At 37.5% G+C, this 19,355-nt stretch overlaps 1 protein-coding gene across 43 annotated transcripts in view; it reads right to left on the reverse strand.

The window, feature by feature from the left end:
- UTRN (utrophin) overlaps positions 1–19,355 on the reverse strand; it is a 478,290-nt gene that overhangs the window by 45,594 nt on the left and 413,341 nt on the right. For all 43 annotated transcript variants that reach the window (XR_011434362.1, XR_011434361.1, XM_070256224.1 and 40 more), the window contains 4 exons: positions 17,015–17,216; positions 10,413–10,498; positions 7,477–7,634; positions 5,177–5,343 (listed from right to left, as the gene is read on the reverse strand). Coding sequence is in view for 41 of the 43 variants with exons in the window: in XM_070256224.1 (XP_070112325.1) it covers positions 5,177–5,343; positions 7,477–7,634; positions 10,413–10,498; positions 17,015–17,216 (613 nt within the window). In the remaining 2 variants the exon portion in view is untranslated. The remainder of the gene's footprint in view (positions 1–5,176; positions 5,344–7,476; positions 7,635–10,412; positions 10,499–17,014; positions 17,217–19,355) is intronic.

A 19,355-nucleotide genomic window follows, 5' to 3' on the forward strand; every position in this document is an offset into this window, starting at 1 on the left:
TTAGCCCAAATCAATCATTTGTGGTAAGGAATTTCATTCATCCAAATCACCACAGAAATACAAGGGATATTGGCCACAAATGTGGAATTTGCTTAGTATCCTAGCTCCCAATTAGGACAAAGAGAATCTTGAATTTCACAAGGGAATTAATGAAAACAACTCCCAAGTTAAAAACAAAAGCAAATTTTTGGAGTTCAAGTTTCTAAAACGTTTCCATTTGTTTCACAACATGATGAGAAGACAAAAATCTATGTCTGAAGATTTTCTGCAATGTTTGAATGTGAATGCAAAATGGCAGAGAAGAAAAGAGAAGTCATTTTTATTAGCTTGATACACCAAAACTTAAAATGTCAATTATGCCACCAGTAAGAAATGAATCTCAAAATTCCCTCACAAAGGCATTATTTTTTACAAGGAACATTTTCATATTTGGTTTAAACTAGTCATTAGGAAAAAAAATTAAAGAGCAAACTAAATAAAACCTTAATCACCACACATTCTTGACTGGAAACTGTGTTTTCAAATCTCTCACTTAAGAATGACACTACGGTGACTTTCAATTGCAGAATCTTATTTAGAAGAGCAAAACTCTAGATTTTAAGTTTTTTTTGGGTTGGAGTGGAAAACATCTCCCAGATCCTCCATCTGCTAAAAAGGATGACTGACGGTAATAAGATATATACAGCATAAATATATACATTTCTACAGAAAACAATTAAATAATAGGACTAACACTGAAAATGGAAACCAAATGTAAAGGTTATATGAAGTTAATAATGTAACCTATTAAGAGCTGAGCAGCTTCTAAAATGACCTATAGAATGCCTTGCAAATTGATTTCTGGAAAATCAATGCACGTATCCTACACACCCAGCTTATTGTGGCAGGGAAGCTATCTGGCTTGAAACAACCACCTACACCAACTATATTTCTTGACCTATCTGCGTGGCTTGACAACGACTGACATCTCTTGTAAATGGAGTTTTGTTTATTGCTGAACACCTCCATGGCAGATAGCCATTCTCCCTTTCTTCACTGGTGCCAGACCCCTGAACTGTTAGTGGGCAGTGTGCCCTGCTGAAAACACTGTCTCAGTTTCTCTAGCTGATGGTGGTGACAGCGCAATGCAAGTCGCAGTCACGGGGTGGAGTTGCTAGCTGGGATTTCAAGGGATGACTCGGGTGGGAGGGCATACCGCCGTCTCCCTCCTTCCGGAAAGTGGACCTGACATCCAGAAGAAACACTCCGTTAGCCAAGGGGACCTTGAAGATGGAAGCCACATGGCAGGGACGGCAGAGCGCAAAGACGGAGCTACGAAAGAGGTGGTGTTGGTTAAAGAGGACAAGCTTCCAGTTAGAAGATGAGTAAGTTCCAGGGATCTGACATACTGCATAGTTTTTATAGTTGGTAATACTGTATTATATACTTGAAAGTTGCTAAGAGAGTAGGTCTTAAATATTCGCATTACAAAAAAGAAACAGCAATTATGTGACATGATGCAGGTGCCAGCTAACACCATGGAGGTAATCATTTTGCAATATAAGTGTGCCCAATCAACACGTTGTGCACCTTAAATTTATACAACGTTATATGTCAATTATACCTCAATGAAGCTGGGAGAAAAAAAATGATAGAACTAGGGACGCAGATGACTGCAGAGCCATCCTTCAGTTTTGGATTGCCTATTCTAGGACTTTCTTTCTATGAAAGGAAACCAAACCTCTAATTTATTTATGCTACTATTAAGCAGCCGTATGTGATCCGAACTGAAATAATTCCCAGCTTGCAAAACATTCTGTAAATCTAAGAATTCATTAAAATTTAATTTGGAAGTAATTAGAGAAAAACTGTAGCAGTGTTTATAAAAATTCAGAGAAAAAGAAATATCTAAAATGGCAGCTTGATACGGAGTCAGCCTGGATGAAGTTAAGTTTATTCTATAATGCACATAGTCCTTGATTGGTATTTCTGGAGCTGGGTTTTCATTCTTCCTTGTAGCTCAGAGAAAGAGCCATCCCTCTACCTAAAAGCTACTCAGAGCAATTCCACCTTGGCCCTGTTTTACTATTGGAATTGTTCTTATATTCACTCCCTCCACGCAAAAGTTTTGTGCAATCATCAAGTCACCGTTAGTTTGAAGAAACCTTTGCTTGATCTTGTCCCTAAACCAGGTGTCAATTTCAGACATACTTCTCGTCTATTCAGAAATTTTAAAATTTAAAGGTACTATATTCTCAATATAGGAAACTGGGGAAACTATATATGCCAGTAAAAGGAAGATAATATATCACCAACCATCTTACCATTTTCACTATACAGACATAGTCTCTTCAAGTTATAGCTAGAGCCCTTGAACAAGTTGTTGGCATGTACTAACCTACTTATTTTGCTGAGCCTGAGATCTGCCTTCCACTCTTATCATGACGTGGAAAGAGTTCTTTCTACGGTGACCAATGACTCCTCATTCAAAGGTCTGTTCCCAGATATGAACTTTAGAATCCCTCTGCTGCTCTGAACACCTCTGCCATCTTTCTCACGTCCTCTCTTGGATTTCCACAACAGCATGTTTCCTACTTCTCTTAAGAACACTGATGGTCCTTCTCACTTTTATACCTCTTTTCAATCCCGCATGCCACTGAGCATCATCACTGTTCAGGCTTTTCTGGTATTTCCACTTAATGGAACAGTTCAATGACAACTCAATAAACAGTTCAGTAACACTCATGGACTTAGCTACCATCCCACTAACGATTATTATAATAATCATTAGTAATAATAAAAACAGCTAACATTTACTGAATGCCTGCTCTTTTTGTGATAGGTAGTTTCCTAGTCACTTTTTATGTATTAACTGTTCCTACGAGAAAACACTCATAGGATTTGAGGTTGAGGAAACTCAGATTCAGGAAGGCCAAGAAACTTATCCATAGTCACACAGTCAAACAGTATATCGAAGATTCAAATCCAAGCAGCCTGACTCCAGGTTTAGTTTTCAATACACCGCCTCCTGCATATCCTGCTGTAACCTGGATCTCTGACCACCTGGTCAACTTCACATCTTTATACTGGAGACATTCACCTATGAATTTTACACTTATACTGGAAACTTAAACATCTGAAATTTAACACTTGACATTGTTCCCCTTTGTAACTGCTCTTCAAATGTATTTCTCTTATGAAATATTTCAAGTTTATTCAAAAGCAGAGAGAAAAATAAACAAACATCAGTGTACCCACATCTCAGCTTTTTAACATCTTAATATTACGCTATGTTTGCTTCAGGTCATTTTCTTTCTAAGAAATAAAGCTTTAAAGGTGCAATCAAATGCTAATATTTTTTAGAGCTTTTTGTCTTGTCCTTTACTCTCCATGTCCCCAGGTCTGAGAAATCTAGTTCCTCATCACATCTCAGACTATATAAATGGCCACATTTGGCAGGTTTTATATAAGCCAGTCTCTTCCCAAGTCAGTTAATCTGGATGTTTCTTGCGGTTTCACATTACTTTTTATATCTAACATAATATTTTTGGTCTAATAATCAATGTCCTAAATCAATTGTTCTGTTTAGCATCATCTAATTGCTTCTTCATGAGAAATTCCTCCTCTCCTAAAAATCTAATCTGATTTTTTGTTATACCATAGTGACAGAGAACTATGAACTCCAATGCCCAAAAGACCTCAATTTGAATCCCAACTTCGTCTCCACTTATTGGAAATCCAGCCTTGAGCAAGTGGCCTCATCTCTGATCTTAGTTCTTTCATGTATAAAACAGAGATGTGACTACCAATCTTACAGGGTTTTTATGATGAGTAAATGAAATAACAAATACAACACATTTTAGCACAATGTCTGTACAAAAAGCACTGGATAAGTGGCAGTGACGATTAGCTCTGAAGGTTATGTCTCTCTTTGGATTATCTTCCCACTGGTGTCCTGAGCTTGCACATTCTAGTGATTCCTTATCCTGTCCATCTGTGTCCACCAGGTACTTCAAACTCAGCCATTCCAAGAAACCTGGTGCCTTTAAACTGTACCTTTTCCATCTTCCTCTTTCCAATGTGTGCCTTTGACTGTCACTGGGACATCCATTATCTTGGCTGTCAGCGTTATGCTGATCCTGCTTCACACTGACTACCTGCCTTTTCGTCCTCTTAGAACACACAGCCTCACTGCTACCAAGGCTTTCTGAACTTACAACACTTTAGATTGTCTGCCCAGCTACACCACAATTTATGGAAGAACAGGAAATCTGAGCTCTATTTCATATGTTAGCCATCCACAGAGAGTGCAATGATACTCTTCATACAAACTATGCTGATAAAGTCAGTCAAACGAAAGCAATTCTGGTTAATTCAAGATACTGATGCTATATACAACAGAACCAATCCCAGCCACCCTGACTGACTCTCCATCAGCAAATCACCATCTTAGCTCATTTCTCCTCAGGTACAAAGGAAAGGTACACAGGAAACTTTGAGTGCCTTTGTCATTTCATAACAGATTTCCAGACTAAACTGGGGCTACTTCCCAGATTCCCCCCAGAAGAGAAATACAGAATATTCTAAGAAGTCTACTGCATATTGATATCAAGAGAAAAAGACAAAAGGACCACGACAGCCAGGACACTTCATCTAGCGACAAACCATAGACCCTGCACAGTCTGCTTTGGGGCCACAAACTGATTGCTTTAAAGTGTGGCCTTTAGCAGCCCTCCTGACGTGAAGGTGAACAGTAGTAGTATTTCAAGCCAAACTTGGCAGAAGTAACGCAAAGTAATTTGGTGATTTCTCAGTCAGTATTTAAATGTTGCTTCCTGCTTCCTAAGGTTGATGCCCCACAAGGCCTCAGAACGTCACCGAATTCTGTCAGGGCCATCTATAGATAATGAGTAATGTAACTATCATGCTTGAACATTTCTGTGACCTATGTAAATAGAAATCCAGAAAAATCTGGTTTTGGAGCAAAAGAGTATAAATAACAATGACAATAATAAAATAAGCTTCATGTCGTGGCTATGAGAAGGAAGGCCACCTTCAGATAGATGGAATATGCTGGGCATCCCATTTGTTTAGGAGGTCGAATGGAGATAAATGGGAAGGAAGATGGACACACACTGAGACTGCACAAACAGAAGAGAAAGTAACCTACTGCCAGCGCTGGCATATGTCACCTCACCTGAATCCGACAATTGGACATTCTTTACAGATGTTGCATTTGGCCTGGTGCTTTGCAGTCTCAGCTGCTGCCACTCGATGTAAAACCGGCAGCCACACCATGGACTGTGGCTCCAGACGCATCCAATCTATAAACTCCTTCACGCTGATCTCTGGCTTGTTGTTATTCTGGTGAGGAAACCAACATAGTAAAAGTACAGAAAATGTCTGCATTTAAATTACAGCAAGTGATGTTGCTTCATAATCTTCTGAAAATCTGTACAGAAGCAAAAGGAAAGTTATACAGCGCTTTCTGGGTCAGTTAAATCACAAAACATTTAAGGTTCTTCAAGGAAAGAAAATTGTAGAATTTAATAATAGAAAAAGCAGAAATTATCATAAAGGAAGAAGAAAAAAATCTCAATTCTTTATATACCCCGATTATTAAAAAAACAAAAACAAAACCCACACAATTCTACGTACTCTTTTCACATAAATACTTGAATCCTATAAAACTCATTCATCTAACACAGTAAAAATTTGCGAAACTCACTGATCACTTCTCAAACTTGAAGGCCATTACGAATGCTAAATAAAAACCAGTATGCGTGTCCTGCTCCAATGTGTTCCTTTGACTGTCACTGGGACATCCATTATCTTGGCTGTCAGCGTTATGCTGATCCTGCTTCACACTGACTACCTGCCTTTTCGTCCTCTTAGAACACACAGTGCTGTTACAACGGCACACTGGGAGCATGTGACTATGAATGCACTTTGCAGAATTTCCAAATTTATCACGATAAATTATAGGAAATGTCTTGGTCTCTCTTTAGATCCTAATACTAAGTAATTTTCATATGTGCAAAGTTAAATTTGTACCAACATCCTTCTGCTGTTGTTAAGGAACTAGCACATGTGAGAATCATACTTAGAATTTTCATTTGGTTTTTCGTATCTCCAAAACAAGAAAAAGAGCCGTTATAAAATGCAATAACCCGAGCCAGCCCTGATGGCTTGGTGGTTAAAGTTGTGTGTGTGCTGCTTCGGTGGCCTGGGTTCAGTTCCCAGGCACGGAACCACACCACTTGTCTGTCAGTAGCCATGCTGTGGCGGCAGCTCATATAGAAGAACCAGAAGAATTCACAATTATGTACTGGGGTTTTCGGGGTGGAGCGGGGGAGGAGGAAAAGAGGAGGAAGATCAGCAACAGATATTAGCTTAGGGCAATGAATTTTCCCCTGCAAATATAAAAATAAAAAGTAATAACCCATAACATCAATTCTCTTTAAAGAAATTGTGCAAGCATTTTGTTTTTTTTCTCTCAGGAATGATAAATCACTGGATATGCTTTGGCAAAATATCTGTAGGCTTGTACTCTATGCATATGTGTAACAGTAGCAACACTTTTAAAATGCTTTTAGATACAGTAAGCATCAAAGAAACTAAAGTGCTTTTTCTGTTTTACATTGGTAACAGTATAAATCTTTGCACATCATTCTCCTTTTGCATGTATGTTCTCAAAGAAAAGGCTGTTATTTTAACAACAAACATCTTTAATTTATATTTAAAAAAAATCTTGTCTACCAGGGAACTCAGGGTGTTTTTATTCACTGGTTAGCAAATATTTACTAAGTAGCTAGGATGTTCAAGGCACTGTACATAGGAATATAATAGTAAAAAGATAGAAACAGTCCTTGTTTGTGGAGCTTAGGCTTATACAGAAGAAGAAAACACAAAACAACCAATTATACAACTCAGTAGGTAATCATAATTGTAATGAGCATCATAAGAAGGCAGGGAGATGCAGGGGAATATAGCAAGGACACATAACCCCATCTGGAGGGGCCAGACAAGGATTTTCAGAGGATGTGAAATTTAAGCAAAGATCTAAAGAATGAATGAAGATTAGCGATGAGAAGGGAGTTCGTGGGTAGAGGTTGAGGAGGAACATTCTAAACAGAGGGCACATGCCCAAAGGCACTGAGGCAGAAATGAAGGAACTAAAACAGTATGGCTGCAAAGCAGAGAACAAGGGCACCAGCAGCAAAGGACGAGACTGGAGCAAAGGCAGGGCCAAATCTTAGCAATCTAATGGCACATGTTAAAGATTTTGGGTTTTATCTATCGAGAAACTATAAGTCTCCTTGAGGAGGCTGCTGTTTCTTGAATCAAAAGTACCTTAAGAAAGAAAATACAAACTTTCTGGGATGGTACCCAACCTCCTCCACCATTTGACTCCAGCCCAAGTCGCCATTCCATTTCTCAGAACATCCTCATACCGTTCCCGGCACACCCTAGAAGACCAGTATCCTTCGTGTTTACCTGTTGGAAGCAGCTGCGAACGCTGGGTTCAATATTACTGCCTCCAAAAGCCGCTACTTCTCCCAGCTGCCGAGGGATCTGGATGGCATCGTGAAGTAACAGGCCGAGCTGCCTCTGGTCACACATTTCTGTCGGCCCCGCCACTTCCTTAAAGAGATCTACAAGGAGGAGAGGCAACACGTTAACTTCCAACTGCCTATACTGGTCTTTGACATAAAACAGATGTTTGGGTATGGAGACTGAAGGATGTAGATTAAAAAAAATTCACAGGGGCATGAAGCAGATGAGTTGTCTCCTGAATTCCAACAACCTTGACATTCTGCACGTCTGTAATCAGGAACTGGGTACCCACATGCTTCTTAAAACAACCTGCTATTGTATGTCAATATCTATAAATAGACCAATAAATGTTTCCTTTTTAAATGGTACAAAAGATGCACGTGGGTTCTTTTAGTGGTCTCAAAAGGGTTTTCCTTCTTATTGAAAAAGATAGTGAGCAAAAACGAAGCTTCCTTCATGATTTGTCAAAGGAATAAACTTACTTTAAGTAGCAAATCTTTAAATTTTAACAGATTCTTTTTACCAACTGTTCATGTTCACTCCTAAATTCAATATTCTATTATATATAAGAGTGTGTGTATATACATTTTTACTTCTTTTAAAGGTTTCTATACTCAAATCTATTTTATATAAGAAACATTAAAAAGTACAAGGAGGTATGTTTTATTTTTAGGTGTTTTCTTAATGCCCAGTCTCTCATTAACTATACAAGTTATTTTTGTTTTACTTCATTCCACATAATAACATACATTTATTCAAATTTTAAGGATTTATTAACAAAAACTCATCCACACTTTCACATAGCTCAGGCTTTTCTATTCACTGAACAAAACAAACACTAAGCTGTTTTATAATATTCTTGATTCAATAAAATCAAAACTCATTTCTTCTTTCCAGTATTGGTTTATCTTTTATTCATCAATTGCAATATTTTGAAGATTAAAATTAAATTCTCTCATTGGAGAGATTACACATTTCAGAAATACGTTTGAAGGTATGTGTGCAGATAAAAGACATCTTTATATATTATATTGTGTAGAATTTGGTTTTTCCTCTATAACTACAGCCACCATGTTGAAACTCTTTCTAGTGTTCTCAGGTTACCATCCGATGATGCGCTTGAAAAAGAAAGGGGAGGAAGGAATCATTGATGTAGGAAAACAGATCACGCTTACATTTTAAGATTTATGATAAACCTTGAGGTTGAATGTGCATTTGCTTCCCAGCACCGTGACATAACTGTTATCTTTCAGAGAAACCTACATTCTTGCAGGGGCACATGAAAACTACAAATCACAGATGATAAAAAAAAATCCTTTTCTAATTTTGGTACCCTGAGGAAATGTTCATTAACATTTTCCTTCCCCACTTATAACAGAAATAACTTTTTAGCTTTGAAAACGGTATCTTTTGACAACTGTGACGCGGAAGACGATTCGAATTCGAGATACATAAAGCGCCACCAAACAAAGCCTCGTGCGAAGCTTTTCTCTGCACAGTTTGCTAGGTTCTGACTCTATCAAGGCACCTCAACTCCTGGTCCCACGGTCAGCTTTCCATTTCATACAAACCCCTATCTCTTTTCCCGGACATTCTTGTCAAACCATGTAAGAAAAACAAGCCATCACGTTCTCGACCTGAGAATCAAATCACCTCCCAGCCTTCCCAGAAAATAAAAGTTGTTTTAAATGTGTGCATGTTCACATAAGATGAAAAACTCAACTAAGCTCACAGGACCTGTGATCAAACACCCTCTTGTTTTGGTGTCTCTCCATCATGAAATATCCCTATCCATCTTCCCCAAATGCATGGATATGTCTGTAAAGAATCATCTGGGAATATGTACGGCAGGATCAAGGAACTCACATTTTATGGACAAAAACAATCAAGAGATATTTTACAATACTTAAGAGTTGGAGACACAGCAGCAATTGCTGCCATTTATTCAACAACAGCCATATGTAGGGACTTTTCACATATTATCTCTAATTGATTTCAAAGCAAGAATTATTAGCTTCATTCCTCAGTTGAAGAAAATTCACTAAATTTCATCTTTCTGGAAGTAATAACACCTCTTAGCTGGCAGTATTCAATGGGATCATGTAACCTGCTTAAAGATACTCTGCCACTAAGGTAGAGCTGGGATGACAAGGCAAGTGCCCCAGCTCCCGAGCCTCTCCCTCTCCAAATGTCAGGATGCCCTTCATGAACTGACAGCTAAAGGGACACCACTGATTGCTTTGGTCATAAAAACAAATATAAAATGAGAAAATATTTTATCACATTTTATTTTCTCATGCTATAAAATATGATTATTTGTCTGACTATGTCTCTAACAATTCTAGTCTATCAACTATTTTCAGCATTGGAAGGACACAAGGTTCTCGTATAGAGTATAGTACAAAGGTCCTGGTCCATCTTAACTCTTTCTTTAGCATGGGAAGTACAGAGAAGTAGAAAAAGTTTGGGCTTTAGAGTCAGAAAAGTCTACAATTTAATTCTAGCCCCACGATTTATTGTCTCTGCAGCCTTTGACTAGATTTTTAACATTTCTCAGAATTAATTTTTTCAGCTGGTAAATGGGAATCACAATGCCTATATATTGGAGTGATTATGCTAAGAATTAAATGAGATACAATTTGTAGTTGGTTCTCACTCCCTCAGGGCCCCTCACTTCTTGATCCTATAATCAGCTTTTCACTTCCCACAAACTCACATCTCTGCATTGCCACCCTTTGTCTGACCTCGTGCACGTACAGTAAGGTTAGAAAAAATAGGAACTCTTATTACTAGCAAATCATATGAAGTAAGTCTCCAACAAGTTGATACCATTATTATTACTAAAAACATTACTGGCGTAGGAAGGTCTTACATACATCGGTATTTCTCTTCTAAGAGGCCTTTGGAGAGAGACATCAACCCGATCTTCAGACTCTGCACTCTTATTTTCCCAGTCCGACCCCTGAAATTACAAGAATCTCACCGTCAGATGCATTTAAAACTGGATGGAGTATGCTAATTATTTCTGAATACCTATTTTTTGAGGGTAAACTATTAAAAGATAATTGCATCTTTAAGATACAACTTTTCTATTTACTTTTAACAATTAATGTTAAACTCGAACATAATTTCATGACATTTTATTTGTGTGTTTCACCTAGTGTGGAAGAATATATACCCTCACATCACTTTACACACAACATATAAACTAGGAAGAACAAACAGAGGTAAAATGAAAATGATAATTATAAAGCTGAAAATATTTCTTTTTTTTTTTTTTTGAGGAAGATTAGCCCTGAGCTAATATCTGCCACCAATCCTCCTCTTTTTGCTGAGGAAGAGTGGCCCTGAGCTAACATCCACGCCCATCTTCACAACTGGGATCTGACCCGGCAAACCCCGGGGGCTGCAGAAACAGAGTGTGCGAACTTAACTCCTGTGCCACTGAGCCAGCCCCAAGATTTCATTTTTATAAATACTATGAGTTAGAAATCTGTCTGTTAATAATTATAAATGCAAGATTCAAAATAAACAGCTTGAGCTATATATAATATGCATGTGACAATACAGCAAGAAAGGTATAGTGATATATCTAAAAACAAATGTAAGAAAACTGACTAGAAAATTAACTATATACTGAGGGCTTATAACTTGCTGAATACTTAAAAACTTATTGTCCTCTGTCAATGCAGTTTTTATAAATTACTATTGCAATTAGAATATTCAATGATCTTACATAGACAGGTGTGCAATCTCTATTTGGGGAAGTTTCAAATTACAGTTAGATACAAAATGTATTAATTAACCAACACCAGAAAACAGCTTCATACTATGCCAATGAGAGCCCATTTCAACTTCACTTATAAGGTGAATAGAAGAAAGATTTTATTTCATATTTAAAAGCATAGAGTTTTCTTTATTCTGTCATTTAGCAAAGAATTACTGAGTTGTCTACCAAATGTCACTCTGTACTAGATCCTGGAGATGGGGAAAGGAAATTGCAAAAACTCCAAAAATTAATAACATATGATCCTCGCTATGGGATAACACACAGTCCAGAAAAAAAGTCTTTATTGTTATTTTCATTATTTCATTTAAACAGGGTAAGTTTTCAGTTTAGGTTGTTATTGTGAACTTTCTTATGATATGTTTTCAATACACAAGTACAGTACACTCAAAACCTATAACTAAATGTTTACATAATTATATGAATACATAAATTTTAGTAATTCATGCTATTTAAAAATAGATAAATATCTGTGTCATGTAACTTTAATTTTAGCTAGTCTGTCAAACTATATTTAAATCTTGATGATATTGACATTTTACTATTAATACTAGTTGATACATCTTCCATTCTCAAATTATAAATACTCAAGTAAGTTTCTGTATACAAACCATGACATATAAAGTATAAAATAAATAAAAAAGGAAAATATGCCTAGGGATTGGTAAAATGTCTTTTCAAAACAGTCCCTCAATAGCCTAGAGTTTATAATCTATATTAAATAATATCCAACAAATTTATTGAACCCTTACTATGTATGTGTACAACATTCAGAATTGGCCTACGAAATAACTAATACTTAAATTTTAAAACAAATATAGCCACTATAAGCAGAAATCCAAGTTAACATACTCATTCCAGTTTCTCACAATTACAGAAACACTAGTTTCAAATTAACCTTAAACAGAGCCAAGCGATGAACTATGTTTCTACTTCATATTTTTTAGGTATGTCCTAATTATCACATGAAAATAGCCTATATCTGTTTTCTTCCTTCCAAAAATCAGGAAATTTTATTCTCTGGACACAATCTGACAATAGACTTGAGGAAGAGAACAAAAGGCTGTGTGAGTGGACTAGTAGAGGATTGTGGCTAAGGACAAAGCATCCCTTAAGGGGAAAAAGATCAAACTGCTATGTATTGGAGGACGACCTTCAGTCTATAGCAACAACTCAAGAAAGAAACATCATCAAGAAGAGCACCGGAAATGTCAACCATCCATTCATCACACTGTCAACAGTTATGATGGCTTACTGTGATCCCAGCACTGTTCTGTGTACTGTAGGGATCAACAGAAAAGTACAAGACACGATTCTACCCATGATAAGCTCACACACCAGCTGGAGAAGTGAGACAAGAAAACAACTAGAGAATCACAGGAAAACATGAGACCAACATTTATGCATGGAAATAACCAAGTAAAAGATAATTGTGGCTGATTAGGCATTAATGATTAGTGATCAGTCTGAGTAGCCATTAGTCTCACAACATTTGATGGAGAAGATAAGCCTAAAATCAGACATTGAAGGCATGACCTGGCTGGACTGTCCTAACCAGGAGAAAGTAAATTATCACAGAAAAAGCCTGGGCAAGAGGACAGAGGCAAGGTAGCAAGCACCAGAGACAGGACGCATTCAGGTGCAAGCAAGGATTTGCATCAAGGCTAAACAGCTGATAAAGTTGTCCAGGTCACATGGGGCCAGATGATAGAGAGCTCTGATATTAAATAAGATATCTGGATTTAAGAGGGAATAGGGAGGCAACGAAATTTATCAGTGACTGACATAACCCAATATTTAAGTATTTGGTCCCTGATAGTTTTTGTAAGTAACTCCTGAAATTAGTTTAACTGGAAAGACATGCACCTTATAAAATTATATCCATCTTGGAATAGTGGAAAAACATGACATAACACTTCAGCAAATGAGGTTAATATTTTCTGTAGGGACAAAAATATTTAAACCAAGTGCTCCAGACTGTTGATTTAAATCACGATTTAAACACTTTTGATTTCCATTAAATTTAGAGGGAAGATTGTGAAATTAAGACTTTTTAACCTGGGAAGAAGAAGACTGAGTGAGGTCGTGAACTCACAAATGAAATCAATTTTCTCTTTATAGTTTATAAAGCCTTGTCTCCATATATTAGTTCATTTGCCCTCCACAATCACCGTAGGGATGGTAAGCAGGGCAGATATTCTTATCTCAATTTTTCAGATGAGAAATTGAGATGCCAAATGTTAAGTGGCTGCCAACTTACAAAGCAATCAGAACCAAAAATTTGGATTCTTGTCATCCACAACAGAAGAAAATAGATTTTTTTTTCACAAAATTCAGACTATTAGGAGTTGGGTACATGTTAAAACTTGAAAGAAACACCAAACTTAATATAATTTACAAAGTACTATTTTTCTTAGCTATGGCAAGATGGTAGGAATAATCAAGTGATTATCAAAAAATCTGAATGTCAGTTCCCTATGTATCACCAATATGCAATAGGTGGCTGTGGATAAATTGTCTCGTCTCAGTGGGTCAGTCTCTCAACCAATAAAATGAAGAGGGCGGAGCGGAAGATCCTCAAAGTCCATCCACTTCCAGAATTCTATAATCTCCTGGGTGCGCATCACTCTTTATTTTAAGAGCTGGCTGATTATACTTCAAAAGCTGAAAATACCAGTTCTGGCGGCATCATACTACAGAAAGCAAGGCAGTCAAAAATATATGGTTGAGGCTGGCCTGAAGGCACAGCAGTTAAGTTCACACATTCTGTTTGGCAGCCCGGGGTTCGCCGGTTTGGATGCTGGGTGCAGACCTACACACTGCTTGTCAAGCCACGCTGTGGCAGGCATCCCACATACAAAGGAGAGGAAGATGGGCATGGATGTTAGCTCAAGCCAGTCTTCCTCAGCAAAAAGAGGAAGTTTGGCGGCAGACGTTAGCTCAGGGCTAATCTTCCTCAAAAAAACAAAAAAAAATATGGTTAATGAATGAGCGTCAGAATAGCTGAATGCATGGAAGGGTTAGATCATGGTACCATTTCCAAGGCTCAGGGACTTCTCAGGGGTCCATAGTATCCTGGTGCATTGCATGGAGCAGATGATAGTTCTACCAGATTCTCAAAGGGAACTAATGACTTGAAAGGAATAAGTCACTCTTGTTTAGATAAACGAATAAGTCATAGTTGTTAGAGAAATTTGGGCAATCAACTCCAGCCATCTGAGATGACAATCATAGGAGTAACTGTGTTTTTTCCTTAGGTTAATTCATAACATTCCTCTCCAAGATAGAAAAATAGACTGAACGGATACCCTTCTGACCCAGCACAGTCTTTGCTATATTTGTTTGGCATGGAAGGGAGATAAATCCTAAAAGCTTTTCCCTTCAAAATGGAAAATTTTCAGATACTGTCTTTTGAAATAAGAAGCAGTACCTTCGTGGTAGCATTTCCCATGTGTTCACATTGGACAGTGGAAAGTGGAAAGATATCAACATTTAACTCCCTGGAATATGAATCGCAACATTTCACATATTGTGTCCTTCCCAACTAAGTGGCACTTTTCCTTTCAGGCTGTCCGGTGAGAACAGCATATGTATGTGTTATGGGCTGAGTAAAATTCTCCTAAAAGTCCTATGTTGAAGTCCTAACTCTCGGTACCTCAGAATGTGACTATTGTCTGGAGAAAAGGTCTTTAAAGAGGTAGTTAAGGGGCTGGCCCTGTGGCCGAGTGGTTAAGTTCGCGCGCTCCGCTGCAGGCGGCCCAGTGTTTCCTTAGTTCGAATCCTGGGCGCGGACATGGCACTGCTCATCAGACCACGCTGAGGCAGCGTCCCACATGCCACAACTAGAAGAACCCACAACGAAGAATACACAACTATGTACTGGGGGGCTTTGGGGAGGAAAAGGAAAAAAATAAAATCTTTAAAAAAAAAAAAAAAGAGGTAGTTAAGGTACAATGAGGTCATTAGGGTGGGCCCTCATCCAAGAGGACTGCTGGCCTTACAAGAACAGGAGAATAGGACACAGGCACATACTGAAGAAAGACCACGTGAGGACACAGGGAGAAGACAGCCATCTACAAGGCAAGGACAGAGGCCTCAGAAGAAACCAACCCTGCTGACACCTTGATCTTAGACTCCTGGTCTCCAGAACTATGAGAAAATAAAGGTCTGTTGGTTAAGCCACTAGCCTGTGGTACTTTGTCATGGCAGCCCTACCAAGCCAAGGTAGTCCGTTATAGCCAAAGAAGAATGATTTAACATCGTCTCCATTCTTCTTTAAAATATGGCTCAAAATATGCACCTCTGCATACTCCATAAGGCTTAGTGGAGTCTTTAACTAAGTATCCTATGAACTTAGCATTCTTCCTGGGACATAAAATTAAATTATAGACTTTGTACTTAAAACACCTAATTTTGGTGAATTTACAACAGAAAATGTCCTTATTTGGAGATTTAAAAAATTGAAGATTAACTTAACAATAAATTTACACTAACATTCATATTTTACCCTAGGAACATTAAAATGAAATCTATTAAAAGATCTCCGACAGCGGTCCAGTAAATCCCACATTCACGTTGGTAACTGAGATTCATGCTCTCTGTTCTTCAGTGAGTTTCTTAAGAGCTCTCAAGCACACACTGGCTACTTGATTATTAAAAAAAGACTTTGTTAAGATATTTGTGACTACTGAAGATAAAAGATTTTTCTAATCAAAAGAATAAACAAAATTTTAACTAAATCATCTCTAAAGCTATTGTCATCATTTACCTCTTATACAGAATCAATCAGCAGCTAAATGTGCCATTTATGAACTATCATCTATCTTCTTTCTCTCTAAATCAAATAAAAGGCTGACAAACACAAATTTTCACATAGCTAATTAATGGAAAATAACTTTCAGAGTCTGAGAGAAAAACAACACTTCTAATTTTCTTATTTCATCTTTGCATACTTTAACCCCCTACCAGAAGAATGAATAATTCCTAAGGTTTCAGAAATGTCAGCCCACAGCAGGTCTTTCTAGAATTGATTATTTCACAAATGCATTGCCATATTTAAAAAAGCCAAATTAATGGCAAATGAGTTATGCTTGAAGTTGAGAGTGCTCTCTATGTAACAGTGAGCATCTAATTAAATTACATATATTAGAGAGTCCTATAGCATAAATTATTTAAAACACCATATATACACAAACCACCATTGCAATAAGTAAAGCTAATACCAAAAGACAAATTACATCTCTTTAATTGCCATTCAAATTGCTCTTAAGTTGTCATACAAAATTTGCAGAGTAGATTATTATGAACCAGTAAATTATTTTAACACCTAACAATAAATACAAAATTTCATCTTTTGGGAAAAAAAAATACGAGAGCCCATTCCAGAAGGAGAAGGAAATGGGACTGACTTATACTAGGTTTCCCCTGGTGTGGTGACAAAAAAACACCATGAATTTGACAGCCTTTACAAATTAAAGCAAAATCTTAAAATTATAGATGGACATCCTTTTTTGGTCTATAGCAGGCTAAGAGCTCAATTTTTGGAAAGCCATTCCTTTTCAACAATTAACATAAACATTTCCACTGGATAAAGTACTTTCTAAAAAATTCACTTAAAATATTTAGACATTTTGCATTATCAACATATTTCATTCAATGGTTGTATTCTAATGGGAAAAAACGCAAACTTACGTGTCATATACATTGAGCAGCCAGTTGAGACACATGTCCACACAGAGAGGAACGTTGACCAGCTCCTTATGCATCTGTTCAAGGCCGTCATAAGTTGTTGTCAGACAGTTGATGACATCTGGGACACTAAGGAGCTGATCATTTTGGTTCAGTTTGTGCTGTTTGAAAACTTCATTTGTTGTATTCAACTCTAAGAGATCCACTAATCAGGTGAGAAAAAGGAACGTGAACAGTCAGCGCATTACATACCAACACGGAAACCAACGCCTTTCTACTCTAAGTGTTGAGCTTGATTCTTCAATTTAAGAATCTACCCTTTATAGCTAATTTCAATTTTTAAAGAAATAAATAGCATTTCCATCCTCACATTTTTAAACTCTTCTTTTATCTACATCTTTTATTTTTATGCTTTGAATTGAAACTCTGTCGCTTTTCAATCTGATCCCACTTTTCACTCTTTGGAATATTGATTTTTCCTACTTTCCTTTTCTGGCTTTCCTCTCTTCAGGCTCCTTCTACTTTTACATATAGGAAGGCATAAATTTCTCAATCTATTCCAAATGGCAGAACACCTAAAATATTACATTGCTTTTCTCCCAACTCCTTAGACAGCCTGCTTCCCATCCTCCCATTCATCCTTTATATTACTGCCAAACTAATCGTTCTTAAACAGTTTCTCAGCATGCACAGCATGAGATACAAAGTTCACTGAAGATGTTCAGTTGAAAAAACAGGTTCTGTAGAAAAATAATAGCTCCCCGCTGCCGAATGAATTAAGCCTTATCTATAAGGTCCTCACAATCTGGCCTAGCCTGGTTTGCATCCCGTGATGCTTCAGCATTTAGGCAACTTGTAGCTCAGGAGGATTATAGAGGTTTATAGGGCAGACCCAACGTCTGTGGGTCTTCACGTATTTGCACCCACATATAGAACCTCTACAGTGGGTATGGCTGGTGCTACAGCATGCATGGTGGGCACAGAAGGGTAAGGCAGAGCCCTGCCCTCAAAGATGGCCAGTCTGGGAAGGAGGAAAGCACACTGATAACCATACTAAAAGGAGGAGGGAAAGTACCCCAAGAGAAGAATACATGCATTTCTATGAGAGCTCTGACTGCCAGAAGAGTATAAGGACAAATTGAAAAGACTCCCTGGGAAGGTGGGCTTTGAAATGGGCCTTAAAGAATAGATAAGAGATGAGAGATCCATGTAAAACAAGGAAAGAATTCCAGGAGGATAGAACTGCTTGAGAAAAGACAAGAATTCAAAGAAGTCCAGGGGGCTCCAAGGAACGAGGGATGGCAGTGTGGACAACCTGTGGCTTATCCACGGGTGGCATGTGGTTGCAGTGAGCTAAACACGCAGAGCTCAAGGGCCAGGCACATGCTGCCCCAGGGGAGGCCCTCAGAGGGCAGCAGGAAGAGTTGAGACAAAAAAACAAGACATTTTACACAGTCTTTCTTTTTAATCAACTTTGAGTCATTCGGTAGCTAACTGAAAACAGGCAAACACAGATTATCGAGCTACCCTGTATCTACATATTTATTGAGAGTGGGAATGACTCATAAATCTAAACATGTGGGTTTGGCAAATTACAGACCCCACGTGAATTTAACGTCTGCTCATGGAAATCACTGCTTTGTAAAATTCTCCCCTTATCTCCCTATTTAATTTTTAACATTAAAAAAAATAAGCTCAGGGGAACTTTTAAGAAATATATATAACCAGCTACTTCCTCTGCCTGATGCAAAATGTTCCCCTCAAAAAACACGGCATATTTTGACAGTCACATAAAATGAACAAATAGTTTCCTTTGTATTTATCTATTTTTAAACAGTGAATAACCACTAATTTTGAATTTTTAAAGACATTTATGAAATGTGTCCACTCTAGCTGCTTAAACACCATATAATGATTTATTGTTTTAAGTTATCTACCGTGGAAAAGAACTGTCTAAAATTATACAGATTAAAATTATTTCTAAAACAACTCAACAGGGAAGACATTTATTTAAGAAGAGAGAAAGAGACAAATATAAAACACACAAGTCTGGATAATAGGTCGATCCATTTCCTTCAGATGTCAAGTATATCACTGATAACATTTCAGCTAATTACAAAAATAATTTGTGTAAGCCTCAAGTGAGTTAGAGATGGTGTCAGAAGAAAACTAAGAACCATCTGGAATTTTCATTGTCATTTTTACCCCACTTCTTGTCACTGTATACTCTTTTCAATTATAAACTTCCAGAGGGCAGGAGCAAAATTCAAATTCATTCTTCAAAGTGTCTGTCGAGGAGATGAGCTTAATAAATGACAGTAGCTACAGAACTATAACTCCACAC

Source organism: Equus caballus, chromosome 31 (assembly GCF_041296265.1).
Source record: "Equus caballus isolate H_3958 breed thoroughbred chromosome 31, TB-T2T, whole genome shotgun sequence".
Classification (NCBI taxonomy): domain Eukaryota; kingdom Metazoa; phylum Chordata; class Mammalia; order Perissodactyla; family Equidae; genus Equus; species Equus caballus.